The sequence below is a fragment of the Numenius arquata genome, chromosome 1 (genome assembly GCF_964106895.1).
Source record: "Numenius arquata chromosome 1, bNumArq3.hap1.1, whole genome shotgun sequence".
NCBI lineage: Eukaryota > Metazoa > Chordata > Aves > Charadriiformes > Scolopacidae > Numenius > Numenius arquata.
The window spans coordinates 65,358,168-65,372,178 of NC_133576.1; the positions used below are offsets into that span (position 1 = coordinate 65,358,168).

At 38.8% G+C, this 14,011-nt stretch overlaps 1 protein-coding gene across 1 annotated transcript in view; it reads right to left on the reverse strand.

Moving 5' to 3' along the window:
- Positions 1-1,537: 1,537 nt before the first annotated feature.
- The window catches only part of CD99 (CD99 molecule (Xg blood group)), a 31,830-nt gene continuing 19,356 nt past the window's right edge, over positions 1,538-14,011 (reverse strand). Inside the window, exons 2-11 of the mRNA XM_074149457.1 lie at positions 12,133-12,168; positions 11,705-11,755; positions 11,212-11,244; positions 9,708-9,749; positions 9,512-9,553; positions 8,124-8,180; positions 6,821-6,862; positions 6,191-6,301; positions 5,315-5,371; positions 1,538-3,311 (exon numbers count right to left, since the gene is read on the reverse strand). Of these exons, the coding sequence (XP_074005558.1) occupies positions 3,286-3,311; positions 5,315-5,371; positions 6,191-6,301; positions 6,821-6,862; positions 8,124-8,180; positions 9,512-9,553; positions 9,708-9,749; positions 11,212-11,244; positions 11,705-11,755; positions 12,133-12,168 (497 nt within the window). The 3' untranslated portion in view covers positions 1,538-3,285. The remainder of the gene's footprint in view (positions 3,312-5,314; positions 5,372-6,190; positions 6,302-6,820; positions 6,863-8,123; positions 8,181-9,511; positions 9,554-9,707; positions 9,750-11,211; positions 11,245-11,704; positions 11,756-12,132; positions 12,169-14,011) is intronic.

Consider the following 14,011-nt stretch of genomic DNA (forward strand, 5'->3'; position numbering starts at 1 on the left):
ACAATCTTTTCAGTTTATGAAAAGCTTAAGGTTTGTTTCATAATCTTGTCAAGTGAAAAACACACAGAGAACAGTACAGTTTAGATAGTGGCCTAAAATAATTAGCGAGAAAAATACCAAAATGCACAATTGGGAGCGTAATTCAGCCCAAGGTACACTGACAGCTGAGTGCACTAAAAACAGTTTTCCTTAGCATTCAAAATCTGGACAGACACTGAAATGAGCATGCATAGGAGCTACAGTAAAAAGCTGGCAAATTTTATGCTTAAGAATCGCTTGCTTTCATTTCCACAGCCCCATTCATTTGTTTGGGTAAGTTTAGATAAGTATTTGAAACAGCCATCCCGTTTGAAAACCTTCAAAACATTTTTCAAGCAGTCCTTTTCACTGATAGTTAGGATGAACTAAACTGCCACCTCAGCTCCCTTGCAGAAGCTAAAGTGACATGATACCATCTATGAGAAGATCCTGCTTTGCTTTTTTTCCTCCTCTTACTGAAGGGTACTCCTTCTCCTCCTCCTCAAAGGAGGTAGACTGGAGAAATACCAGAACTGAAGGGCTCTCTGTTGCCATCCATTTAAACTCAGCTTAATGGTGAAGGTACCTCACCAGGTGTGACCTTGCAGTTTTGGACTAGAAAGGACAGTAATTTTTCATCCCACTGCACAGTCTGGTCAAAACCTGTATGGAAACTAGAACGTTAATTCCCAAATTGGGATCTGAAAGTCACAGACAGCCCATAAGGCCATGATGAGCAGCTGGGAGATAACCATAAAAATCCATGGTTATAATGATCCATGGGAGATAACCGTAAAAGTACTTCAATAGGGTGATGAATAACTGTTAACTGATAATGTTTCTGGATCCAATGACTGTGAAAAATAATGAATTTAGATATTTAGTTATGCAATGCAAGAGCAGTTGAGCTAGGAAGGCACCAGATCAAAGTCTCAATGGGTAGTGAGGAAAATAGCAACATAGCAATCAATACCCCGATAACTAAAAAATAAGTGAACTGCTAGGTTTTATCCATAGATAAGTAACAGAAAGCCATAAATTGGGAATTTCTTGCTCACTACACAACAACAGCCTGAAATTTCAAGCCTTCTCTTTAACCTTTTCTTCCCAGGTGGCAGCAGCCAGTCTTTCTTCCTTCTCAACACAAAGACCATTAAGTTTGCCCATACTAAGCCTTCTATTGCTGTACATATTTTCCGTAGATTTTGTGTTACCAAACCCAGGTGTTCTTCTTCAAAAGCCATGCCTGTCCTGCACAGAGATAGATGTCTTCTCTGCACTTTGTATCGGTAAGCACCCTGTGAAAGCAGCTCACAGTTTTGTTGCTACTGGCCAACTTCCTTCTAAAATCATCAAAATGGCTCCAAGAAATAAACCCGAAAATTGCTGATGGAGCAGGAAGACAAACTTCATTTGAAGACTGCTTCTCTGGTAGGGCACCAAAATTTCTGTATTTCTAAAGCTACTAAGAAGGAAAAATACATACATTTTCTTTTTTCTTTTTTTTTAATTTATTTTTAGAAAAATCACAATGTTGATAGGAGGTTTTAAGAAGTAATTTTTAGTCTTGCAAAAGCTGAAAAAGGATTCAAGAGTCTGATTAGCTAAAAGCTAGTTTGAGCTTCCCTTGCCATTCTATCCCTAACAAACACTGGCTTATTTCTGTTTTCTCTACACTTGGCACTGATATGAGATACCTGTTTATTCATGTAGGTGAGTAGTCATTTCACTTCTTCGTATTTACAGAGATCAAATGGTTACATAAAAATCAATTTTCCACCCTCAAACACACTTAAAGATTTTAGCACTTTTATACCAGAAGTGGGGCAAAAAGAGGTTTACAAATTAATTCCATAACAAAATACTAAAGTCTATGTAAAGCTTTGTTGCAAGCTAAGAAACATGTACAAGAAATTCTTAAATGAATTATCCTTGGCATACATTCATATTTGAATGCACAGATATATTTACATGTTTAATATCCAAATTCATAATGACTTCTAAGGTGTTTCGTGAAATGCCATCTTTCTGCAAAACTTTGCCAGGTGGCTGAAGCACATTAGTAAGACACGTACTGTAAAACTGCATGAAAATTGGAAACAATTAGAATGAAAGCCAACAGAACTGGTCAGACTATTCCTTCCAGACAGCAAAGCCCAGAAGTGCTTTCAGTTGAGGATGGTCCTCATCCCAATGGTAATCCTTCACAAACCCAAAAGCATCCTTTACACGTATGCCATTTATACCATTCAATGGATGCTTGTGGAATGAGGCTGGGTTGTTCTGGTCAGTCTTGCTATTACGTACTTCCAAATTGCTGTACTTTTTTTGCCTTTTAAGTGTTTATGATAAGCCTTCCGAATTCAAAGTATCACATTATTTTCTTTTAAATTTTTGGTTATGGGATTCTGAAGACATTAATTCCCACTCCCCAACACTTCATCCACAACTGTACAGAAAACTGCCAAACATCAATCTCACCAGATGTATAAAATCCAATTATGGTTCTGATTTGCAAATCAGGCTTTTCCACATTTGACCAGCTCAGTACTTGCTAAGCAGGAAGGGCCAGGAAGGCTGAAGGGTTTGTGTGTACTAGTTCGGGTGTTCCGCACTAGTTTGGTGTTCTGAATCTGTACCAGACAGACACAATGAAAAAAAAAAATGCAAAAACAGAACTCTGAATTTTTGTCTCAGATGCTCAAGAACAAAGTATCTCTTCCCTGGTGGCTGACCCAGGCAGCTACACAGATGGTATCAGCAGCACCCACACCCAGATCCATTATCCACACGCAGTGAGCCCTTTGCTTTCGGGTGCCCACGCTGTGTTCCGAGTTGTTTGGTCAGTACACTCACTGCGTACAGGATATTAAAAAAATGTTTGCACTGCCTGAAAGCAATCGTGTAACAAAACATTAATTGCTTATTGTTTTTAGAGGTAAGGAAAAGTTTAACGTACTGAATGCACTTGAGACACACCCATTTGCACAGGAAAGAATGTAAAGGCACAACATGCTTCTACTCTCCTGTCATTAAGGCCATATACTGGTGTGCAAAAATGCTTCACAGGGCTAACCATACAGAACAACTCAGGTCTAAGTCACATTCCCAGAGGTGTTTTAAACAAGAACTGTTTTCTCATGCAACTTCAGACTCTGCTTTTATATTATGCTTTTTTTGGTTGTTTCATATTTTTTTTTCTTTCAGGCAGAACGCAGGCTCTCTATCCAGTTTCAATGGTCTGTTCTTCATTATGCTTTCTTTAATTCAGTTCTCCAGAAGTGTGCGCTGAACTAAAAAGTGAAAAACAACTCAAGATTAGAACACTAAGTTAGTATACATTTTAAGTATTACTATGTTACTATGTATTACTATGTAAAAATATATGTGGACACCACACACTGTCAGTAGGCATTTGAAACTATGGAATAAATCCAGGTAAGTAGAGCCTTGAATCTGTGTAGCCAGAACCCTGCATATCAAGGGATATTACAACCCAGATTTCTCACTCAAATAACCACATCCTCCTAGGTCCATGTAGCTTGCACTTGCAGTATAACCCAACATGCAGTATCAGGCTTTCATTTTTGCATCCACAAAACTGCAATGGAGTACGGTCTGTCAAGCTGATGGAAAAAGCAGGTTACTGAAAGAAAAGTGCTAGCCTACATTATCTACATTTCCAGGAAGTCAAATATAAGCCTACATAAAATTTTAAAAACGCAAACCGGTTCTGCCATGCCATCTGACCTGGCTTAATGCAAGACTGCTTCTATCTAGAAGCCATGGAAGGTACGTCCACACTGTATTACCAAAAGCAGAGCTAATGTCTGCTGACTCCCAGCACTTAGATCAGGAGTAGCACCATGCTGAACATGGTGGCCCAGTTTCTTGGCTCAAAACATGCTCATGCTTGCCTGCCAAGCAGAACAGAGGTATGACATTTCGGATTTAACGTGATAGCAATATGTAGGCAGGAGTAATCATTTGTGGTTTGACTTTATTGGTTAAAATAAAGTATGTCATCTGATGCATTTGACACCTGAGTTCTGGTGAATCTTGGCCAAAATTTTAGCATACCCTGACTCCAACTCCTATGGTCACTGCCTTTGGTAGAGGTCTTCGAACAATACTGCTTGCTTCACTAATGCATAGCTCAGTTGAGGATACCTGCCTATCTCCAGTCCTGACTTCAACAGCCAGTCATAATTAAGCATTTTCTCCTTGAGAGTTTTATATATTTAACAGCTTAAATGAAAAATCTTTATAAAGAGGACCATGAGCCAGATGGAAGCTTGTAGCAAACTGATGAAATACCTGTAAGAAATAAGGTACACCTTTTTTTTTTTGTTTAATTATAAAAAACCACAACTAGTTCTGTAGGTTTTAGATTAAGCTCACTGAAGAATATATTTCAAATTTATACTGCTTTGAGGTTTTAATATTCAGTGTTTCAAAGACATTCAACAAACCTCAGCATGAGGGTATACTGCTTCTTCCTTTGTTAACCAGTCAGAAGGGCTAGAAGGCCAAGTTTTCACCTATACTGTTTCCTCCAGATCTGTCTATGGCTTTCCTGGAAACAATCACCTGTTCCATCAGCCAAGTATCCTAGACAGCCATAGCTGGAAGGGTCAGGCTGTTAGGGTTTTTGTTGCTCTAAAAGAGATCCTTCTGGAGCTTTTCCACCATTGTAGAAAGATTTGTTATTTGATGATTCTTTCATACAAAAATCATTCTATGTTCACAACAGAGAATGTTTTAGTTATGACAGCACGCTGCTAAGTTCAGCCCTCCTGGCTTCCAGTGTAGTTTCATCTCTGTCCAAACACTATTAACATTTTTTAATATGCATACTTGCAGAGTTCTATATAGGTTAACAATCAAAAAAGGTATCAGATTCCAATCAGACACAACATAACTGATAAAACACCTGTCAGCTAATTGCAGTTGTCTATCACAATAAAGAAGCAGGCTTGTGTTTTCATAATCATCTTTAATAATACTTTTGCCGAGAAAATTCAATTCTTTACTTTCTCTAAGCTCCTGTATTTCAAGGACTCCTCAAGGCAATAAACCAATCTGTTCAAAGAATAAAAAACTAGAGAAGAGTGGCCATATTATCAGAACTGAACTCTTGATTTGGTTCTAAGTTAGTTGTCATGGCAATTAAAAAAAGAAATTTTTAAACAAAAAACAGTGCAAGTAATTTTCTCTACTATGTTAGATGTCAATAAAGTGCATTTAATAGGATCCCCACCAAAAAGTTGATCTTCCATCTAGATTCTTCTCTTACCAGGTGGCTCAGATTGCGCTCCCCGATGGCTATCCATATTCACATTCTCTTCATCTGCTGGGAAACAAAGATGCTTAGCATTCAAATTCTCTTATCTTCAAAGTTGTTGATTAATAGAGACAATTTGAGAGGAGAAACAGCACTTAAACAACTGGGCTAGTGTCAGCAGTTGAGTGTCCCTTGTGTTGCCTGCATTTTTATGTTCACGATAGATGTTACTCAGTTTCCAAACTTCCTAAATTACAATCCAGCCAGTGCTGCTCTGTCGTCTCCCTTCACCAATTAGTCAGAGAGACAAGAAAGGGCAAAACCAAAGCTTCTGCCCCACCTATCACCCACAGTATTCCCCAAATTCTCTAATCCAAGTTCTCTCTTATTTAGGTGGAATGGAAGTCATAGCAAGCAACACACAACTGCAGAAGGAAGAATCATTTGGGGATGAATATCTGGGTAGTTGTCAGAAACCTCATATGTAGGCAAGCACCTTGTGAAGATACAAAGGCAATATTTACAAAAGTAGAAATGACAAGTATTCTCCAGCATGAAAATAGTCTCTAACCCCCAACCTCCAGCCAGTTTTCTTTAGTGAAATGTCTTCTTGCAGTCTCTCCTCCTTACTCTTTAGCAGGAAGTGCTTTTACTTTAAGAAATGCAAAGCCTTAAGTCTGTCTGCTTCTGAAAGCCTAAAAATTTTGGCCAAGATATTCTTCAGATAACCTGTCTTAAATGACTAGTAAGAGAGGTTACTTCCTGTCAACACAAATTCACTGCACTATTAAAACTACCTTATGCATAAGATCAATTTCTGTCCCCCATATAAATACAAAACCTCATCTCTTTAGACAGTAGAAAACAAAACTAATCTAGAACTCTTACCGCTTTGTTTGAAGCAGAGTTTCTTCTTCTGGTAAGCAATGAAACTAGATACTGCTCCAACTACAGTAGCAAACACAGCACTTACAATTCCGGCTATTGCTCCCTCAGAAACTGAAAAAAGAGGTTTGTATACATTTTTCAGAATTGAAAGCAATGTCAAACTTGTATTGTCTCAAAGTAAATCCAGTGAACAGTTCCAAAAATCAGTAAACTGAAATTATTACATGAAACAGTAGCAATGAACTCTGTGAATAATAAAAAATGCATCCTCCAATTTTAGAAGCATTGATTTCTTAGCAATGTCTATTGTTAAACAACTTAAGCATGCCCGTTGTAAGATCCACTAATTAAAAAAAGCTACCCTTTCATAGCCACATCTAAGTTGTGTGCATGCAATCACTGCACCAGCATCTGAGACCTTAACGCTTTTGAATCACTTGCAACATAGAGATTTTAAAGAACTATGAAAGCAGCGCTTGAAAGTAAGAAATCTAGATACCATGAAAGTTTTTAAGCCGAAACCCACTACCAGCAGTTACCACCCTAGAAGAATACTAGCAATACAGAAAAAGCCAGAAAACAAGCTTCAGATATGCAGCTGCCATCATAGACATAAATTTATGCATTTACCCTCAGCTGTTTCACCATTATTTGGACTTGGGCCCTTTCGTTCTGTAAAAATGAACAAAAGGTTTAGAGTTTACATTTCTAAAGAACAGTCATATCCTAATTGACAACATTTTTGTCAATTAATCATGCAAAATTACAAACCACCTATTATATCCATGCAGCACTAAGCTGTCTGTCACTCAGACTTTCTGTTTTCAAAGCACAGCTCATGGTGATGCCAACTTCAGCCTTGGGTGCTCAGCAGTTCCACAAAATGAGCACAGCACCTCCGTTAAATCTGTTTTAATGAACTCACCCAGAACCACAGCATACTCAGTGGAGAGGAACAGCATACAATTTCAGGGTAGCATTCAACTGCATTTCCATGGAAGCAACTATGTTTTCCTAAAATCTCAGCCTCATTTACTAAACATGTTTGCAATTCTCTTATGAGACCAGACAGAGTTCTGTAAATACTGTCCTTATTTGGCACTGAAGCAGGAACCTGTGCAGACGAAAACACCACACAAGTTTCAACAGATGCTTCTTGCCCCTACCAAATTTCAAGTTACTGCCCCAAAAGAACCTTGGAAGGTGAAAGTTTCCCAAAAAATTAGGATCAGCAATGTGTCTGGGACAATTCTGTGAAGAAGTCAGTAACCAGCAGCACGTCTCAACATCACATCAAGGTACGTAACCTAACTGACCTGGAAATAGTAAAGTTCCAGTAATGCACACAGGGACTACTAACACCATCCTAATGATGACCATTACTGCAGCTTGGTGAGCTTCAACATAACAATTATACATGGCAGATTACTCAAAAGAAGTTTTGTTTTTATACTGCTCAGAGTAGATAGAACCTACATCACATGGCAGGCTAAGGATCAATTAATTCTGTGGGACAGATGAAATCTTTGAGAACACAAGGCGGACCCTCTTCTGGCCCACGCCTGGGCTTCCTAACCACAAGAACTAAAACAAACTGACAGTATGTCACAGAAGATCTGGATGCCTTTAAGAACTGCATTTGTGGAGAATTTTGAAATAATTACTGCATTCACATTTCAGTTCTAAATGCCATCTTTCTTAGCATAACAGTGCAAAATCATTGAAGGTTCCTAGACCAGTTTTACCTTTTAGCTGTTTGGGGTTTTTTGGCAGAGACAGAACACATTGCTTTTGAACTGTAAGGTATGCTCTTAAGTTTCAGATGCCGGAACCAAAGGTGTTACAAGTTGGACCGTGTTAACCAGCTTGTGAGCAAGGCAGCCATAGGATCAATATGAAGCGCTGCCTACTAGCTGCCATTGCTGCCACTTACCATCGCCTCCTCCTTTTGGTAAACTGCCATCATACAGATCTGAATCATCAAAGCCACCTATAAACAAAAAATATAAATTTTATCTTACATGTTTTAAGTTCCATGAAAAGATGCCTCAAGGCACATAATGACATCAAAGTTTTCTCTAGAACGTTCAGCTGAGTTCGTGGTGGTTTTAGGCTCAGTGTCATAGTCACAACATGTTCATGTTTCAAAAGCTGTCCCAATCTCAAGTCCTTTCAGGTCGGCACTGTACAGTTTGATAGCAGCACTGGTGCCTCTGGACTTCCTGAACAACTGAGAGAAGTCAGTGTCCAAGAGCAGGCAGCGCTGCACAAGTCACAGGCTCTTCAGAGTTGGGTTTCTAAGTCATAACCAATCTTTTGAACCTGTACAACACAGTAGTTAGAGGGGAAAAAAAACCCAAGAATGTTCAACATGCCATAGTCCAGTGGCTGCAGTATTTACCTGACAATGGGAAGATCCAAATGTAATTCCCTCCTTCTTATTGTAAGACATTGAACCAATCCCACTCTCACTGGACCCAAACTCCTGGAGCCTGAGTTCTCCTCCGTACCTCTACTGTCAAATGAATCTTTAGTTTATGCAAAGCAAATCCGTTTCAAGCACCAAAACTAGAAGCACTGCACCAGAGGATGTTTTAGTTGGGTGGCAAAAGCACTGTACTGAGGCATGCAAGACCTGCATTCAAGTATCTGCTGCAAATCAGGCAGAAGAAGGAACAAGAACCAGGGCTTGCATTTCAGGTAAGGACTCTTTACCACCAGATTCCTGGATAATGGCATCATCACAGCAGCATCCATCTGAATCTGTTTTGCTCCAAGTTAGACAAAGACACAGAAGACCTCCAAAGTACAACGGGCAAGGAAGGACATGTATTTTAAGCCTACCTTTCAAAAAACTAAAGAATTGTATTTCTTAACTGGGGCCTTTAAAAGAAAAACTGAAAAAAAATAACCTTGTAACTTTGAGCTTTATCTTTAATTTAGACGCTTTAATAATACTGTTCACAGGTAGTTCCTACCGAGTTTTTAGCAGGACTAGCAGAGATTCAGTTTGTAAAGATGAAAGGAATCAATCCAATACACAGGTACTCCACCACAGGCAGACAAGAACAGCATTGCACCAATCCTTCCTTCTCCCCACACCATCCCGCCTTTAAGTGAAAGTGACTCAACAGGTCTGTTCTGGAATTTCAAGACTGCTGCAAAGCTTATTTGCAAGACAATTTTTCCTCAATCCTCAGTGTTTATCCAGGGCAACATCTGACATACATAGCAGCCAACTAACAAGGAGTAATTATTAGAAGTTTAACTGAAATACTAAAAGCATTTAACAATTCGGAAGTTTGTTACTAGAAGCCTTACCAGTGTCTTTAGGATTGGCAGGTGGACCTTGCTTGGGGTTATCTACACACAAAAGAGAGATTTAGAAAAAAAAAAGAAAAATTTAAGATATCTAAGATATCAAAAGCAGACTACAATACAGTAACTTTGAAAGGGACTAGGAAAGATTAACACATACTTTTCTAGTGTTCAGAAATTCCTGTTAAATTAGTCTTACCAGTGTCTCTAGGATTTGCAGGTGGACCTGGTTTGGGGTCATCTGTAGACAAACAGAGTTAGAATAAAGTGAGCAAAGTTAATACTGTGAAGAGACCAAAAGCAGAGCATATAGTGACCTTGAAAGAATATCTGACCTAAAAAATGGTATGAAATCTTCCCCATGACGTATTCCTTTCCTTTCATTAGCTAGTGCTGTATTTTGGTTTGGTTATCTTAGGTTAAACATTGTACTTTAATGCAATTAACAGTGTGTCTGTTACATTACATGTCAGACCCTATAACTGAACATATACAGAACTCACCAAGTGTTATGCAGTATTTTAGTCTGCACGTCTGATTTCAAACGCTGAACTTTAAATGTTTCTACCAGGTACAGTTTACTTGGCTGTTTCCTCTTTTAAAACTACCAGATTTTAACCAATAATAAAGGTTTGTACCTCACTAAAAAAAAAAAAAAAAGACAAGATACACACAACAGAACTAGAAATATGGTCCCCACAATGACACTTCATTTAGCTTGCCACAAAATAGAAGAATAAGAGATCTTAGTAATTATCTCTGTACTTTTTGTTCACAGTCTTTGTTGCCCACATCAGCATTGGTTTTGTAAAATTGTGTTTTCACCAACAGCTGAACCAACTCAGCAGCCCATTTCTTCTATATACTACTTCATCTTGATGTTGTGTGGTCTTGCTTCCTCCCAGCTCTAGCACAAGTCAGATCAAGTCTCCTTAGGCTCTCCGCATATTCAAAGTAAAGAGGCAGGCACCGCCAGAGCACAGTTCTAAGACTCCACCTTAGGCTCTCCATCCTGTAGAGGATCCTCTCTCTTCACCGATTAATTCAGCCAACTGTTTCTCAATTAGCCAACAGCAGTTGGAAGCAGACGGCTTTAAGAGAGACGAAACTTCAAAGGGCTAAATCCAACAGAGCAGCAAACAGTGCTACTGTCCTACAACTGTACGCCCTGTGTTAGGAAAGCTGTCTATGCTGCAACAGGTCTAGCGATGGGACTGGAAAAGCTGCTGTGCATTATCTGCCTCACGGGGTGCACATTTTACTGGCTGAGTGAAAACAATGCTGCTATTTCTACTGCTGTCCGCACTGCAGAACTGAAGCACATTAGAAAGAGTACCTTCCCTCATATTACTTCAAACAGATTCATGTTTCCTTGTGCTACTAAAATTACTTCCTGGGAAGGAAGAGATCACTTCAGATTTAAAAACTACTTCCATAAGTAATAGTTTATGGAATTAGTGCCATCTAGTGAAGACACAGCAATGAAACAAGTAGGACTTGGCTAAGAAATGAGTGAAATTCATAGTTATTGTGATCCAGACCCTTGAAAATTAAGGTAAATAACATAACTAGACTGCAATTATTTTCATATGCAGCTCGTTACCTTAATCAACTCAGTGCCCTTATTACATTTAGTTAATAAAAGACAGATAGACATTGCACCAAGTACCACTGAGCAGTATCCAGGAAAACATGATACTTACCAGGATAAAGAGCATGTTCCAAGCTGAAATCATCTACAAAGAAAGAAAAGAAATTTTAAAAGTAATGCAAAAACTGGACTAGTTTTAGAATATTTTTACACAATGTTTTCACCAAGAATATAATGGTGTGGCCCATGGAAGAGCACCACAGAATTACCAGGCATTATCTGCCAAACCACCTGTTGCTTTGGTGATCATAGTACATGCCAAGGGCCAGCTGAAGGTGAGCAAGCTCAAAACATGCAGATTGAAAGCCAACAGAAGGGATTCTCGCAGAGTCTTTAAGCTTGTGAAATCACGAAGTAAATTTGTGAAAGCACTAGCAGAAGACTCCAAAATGCAGAAATCCTTTTGCTATTAGGGAATGGCTTTCTTTTATAGAAATATCACAACTCTGTGTGACACTACATTGAAAAATTCAGGCTCTCAAATTAGTATGTACAACTGCACTTGACTTCACAGTAAAAGGCATTACAAGCCAATTAGCTCTCACCAAGATCTGATGCTGGTGGTTTCCGAGATGGAAGAGGCTTCTTTGTAGTTGCTGTCAGGGATGGTTAGAAAGAAAAAAAAAAAAAAAAAAAAAAAATTTTAAATAGTATTTAATACATTATTCAGAAGATACATGAAGGACAAATGTAAGCCTATGTCTATACAAGGAAAAGCACAAGATCAAGTCTATACAGCAAGATATTTCCCCTTAAGAGGAATCCCTGAGTGTTCCCAAAGACAAATTTTTGTTCTATGCAGTCGACATTTTGACGTACTCATAACTGAATTGTTCCATTGAGGTTTAAACAAACCATATGTGGACAAGGTATCATGCTTGGTCATGTGGTGATACTCGGAAACAGACAAGTCAAAAGAGCAGCCACTATATTCCCACCTAGCTCCCAAAATTTGCAAGAGTGTAATAATTACCAAGTGCCTCTTCTAAGTTGAAATCGCTAAGATCACCTGTAAAAGAAGAAAGCAACAATAAGCACACTGTTTCTTCTTACTCAAAACCAACACTTACTACAGTCATAAACATGTCTGTGATCTATCTTGAGGTATGTTTTCTGCTTCTTGCATCAGACTAGAAGAATATTTCAGGGCTGAAGACAGACATTCTTCTCTATTTCTCCAGACTGCCATCCACACATCTCTTTGCAAAAAAAAAAAAAAAAGGAACAGCACAAAAAATTGTCTCTATAGAAAGGATCTGGAGGGCCAGAACATATATTCCTACAATCAATATAATGCACTTAATCCTTTACTCTTGCCACTGCTATTGCCTGCTTTTTCAGCACCATCCACAGCATATTCTTTCCTAGCCTTCTTTCCATTGAACCACAAAATTAGCAGGGGCACAGCTCAAGTTCACAAGAATTTACAAGATGCGAGTGTGAAGAAGAGTCTTGGAGCACAAAGGCCGGTATGAAAGTTATATGATCGGGTAACGGATTTAACACCCTGGCATTAAGAATTAATTTTCATGGGTTTATAAGACTTATCTTTTCCCCTAACAAACATTAAGAGTATGAAGGTGGTTAAGTTATTAGCACAGATGATCTTGAGCAGTCTCTTCAACTTCATAAAAGAAAGCTAAATGCAGCTGTCACCACTATGGGCTCTCCACTCCAGGTAGATTAAGCTTCATTTTCAGTCCTTAGGAAAAGAACAGTCTCTCTTGCTGTGTTAGGTCAGTTGCTAGAACTACTGCTGCTTACCCAGCCAACTGCAAACACACTAACTCAATATATTCATGATACAAACTGGTTTCACAGCATGAATATAGTAGTGTGATCTCAGCAGCTGAGGCTTGTAAGATAAATGGACAGCTAAAACAACTGCTTGGGATATTTCTGATAGTTCATCATTCCTGCTTTCACTGCAACAGGGAAAAAGAAAAAGGCATGAAAGTAGGTACCAGCAATTCAAGAAAAAGACATCCAAATATACTGCTCCAACCCCAAAGAAGCTGGAAGCCTCTTTCTATCTACTGAGTATCAAGCCAGCGAGAGCAGAACTTAATTCCCACCAGAGCTACCTTAATTCAGAAGTTACACACATAAAGCATTGACGTGTCTTGCTTTTCCTCTAAGAATGTAGCTACAGAAGAGGAATCAGAACCGGCTACTGCAAAGTCTGAAGAGAGGAATAAAAAACAAACATCAAAAACCAAACACTGGGCAGAATGTTCCTTCTGCTTACATGACAGGCCAAGCTAAGATAAGGACAACTCAGGAGTCTAGTACCAGGAACGATGGATGCTCATACACTTGGTGACATCCTTAATCTCAACTGAGGTCAAAATTGAAATCTCTTTTCCTTCTCAGATAACTACACTAATAATGCCATCTTTTTTCCTGAGAAGAAATGAGACTAAGGTACATTATTTTATTTTTTTTTTTTAATATGGAAGCAAGGAATGATAACTGGAATAAAAAAATTGAAGGCAAGCTTGCAGTTTCCTGAAAACACCCTTCGAGCAAGTCTTCAGTCTGGCCAGCTGCACTGCTACAGCAGAAACTGAAAACTGCAGCCTAAGCAGTGATTTCCATACTGTAACATTTGAACTGAGTACCACCTTGTCACAGCTAAGTAGGGATGTAGCACTGCCTCGTCAGTGACAGGCTCCTTCATGGCTTTATTTTGGTGGAGCAAAGCGCATTTAGAACCTCCCGGATAAAGTTACTAGGTATAGATCTTGAATAGAAAGCAAGGAGATATTTGACTTGGTGTTCTTCACTCCCGGTGTAGACCATAAGCTCTTCTAGATACTTGGCTCTTGAAAAACTGTTTCACAGAATGTAAA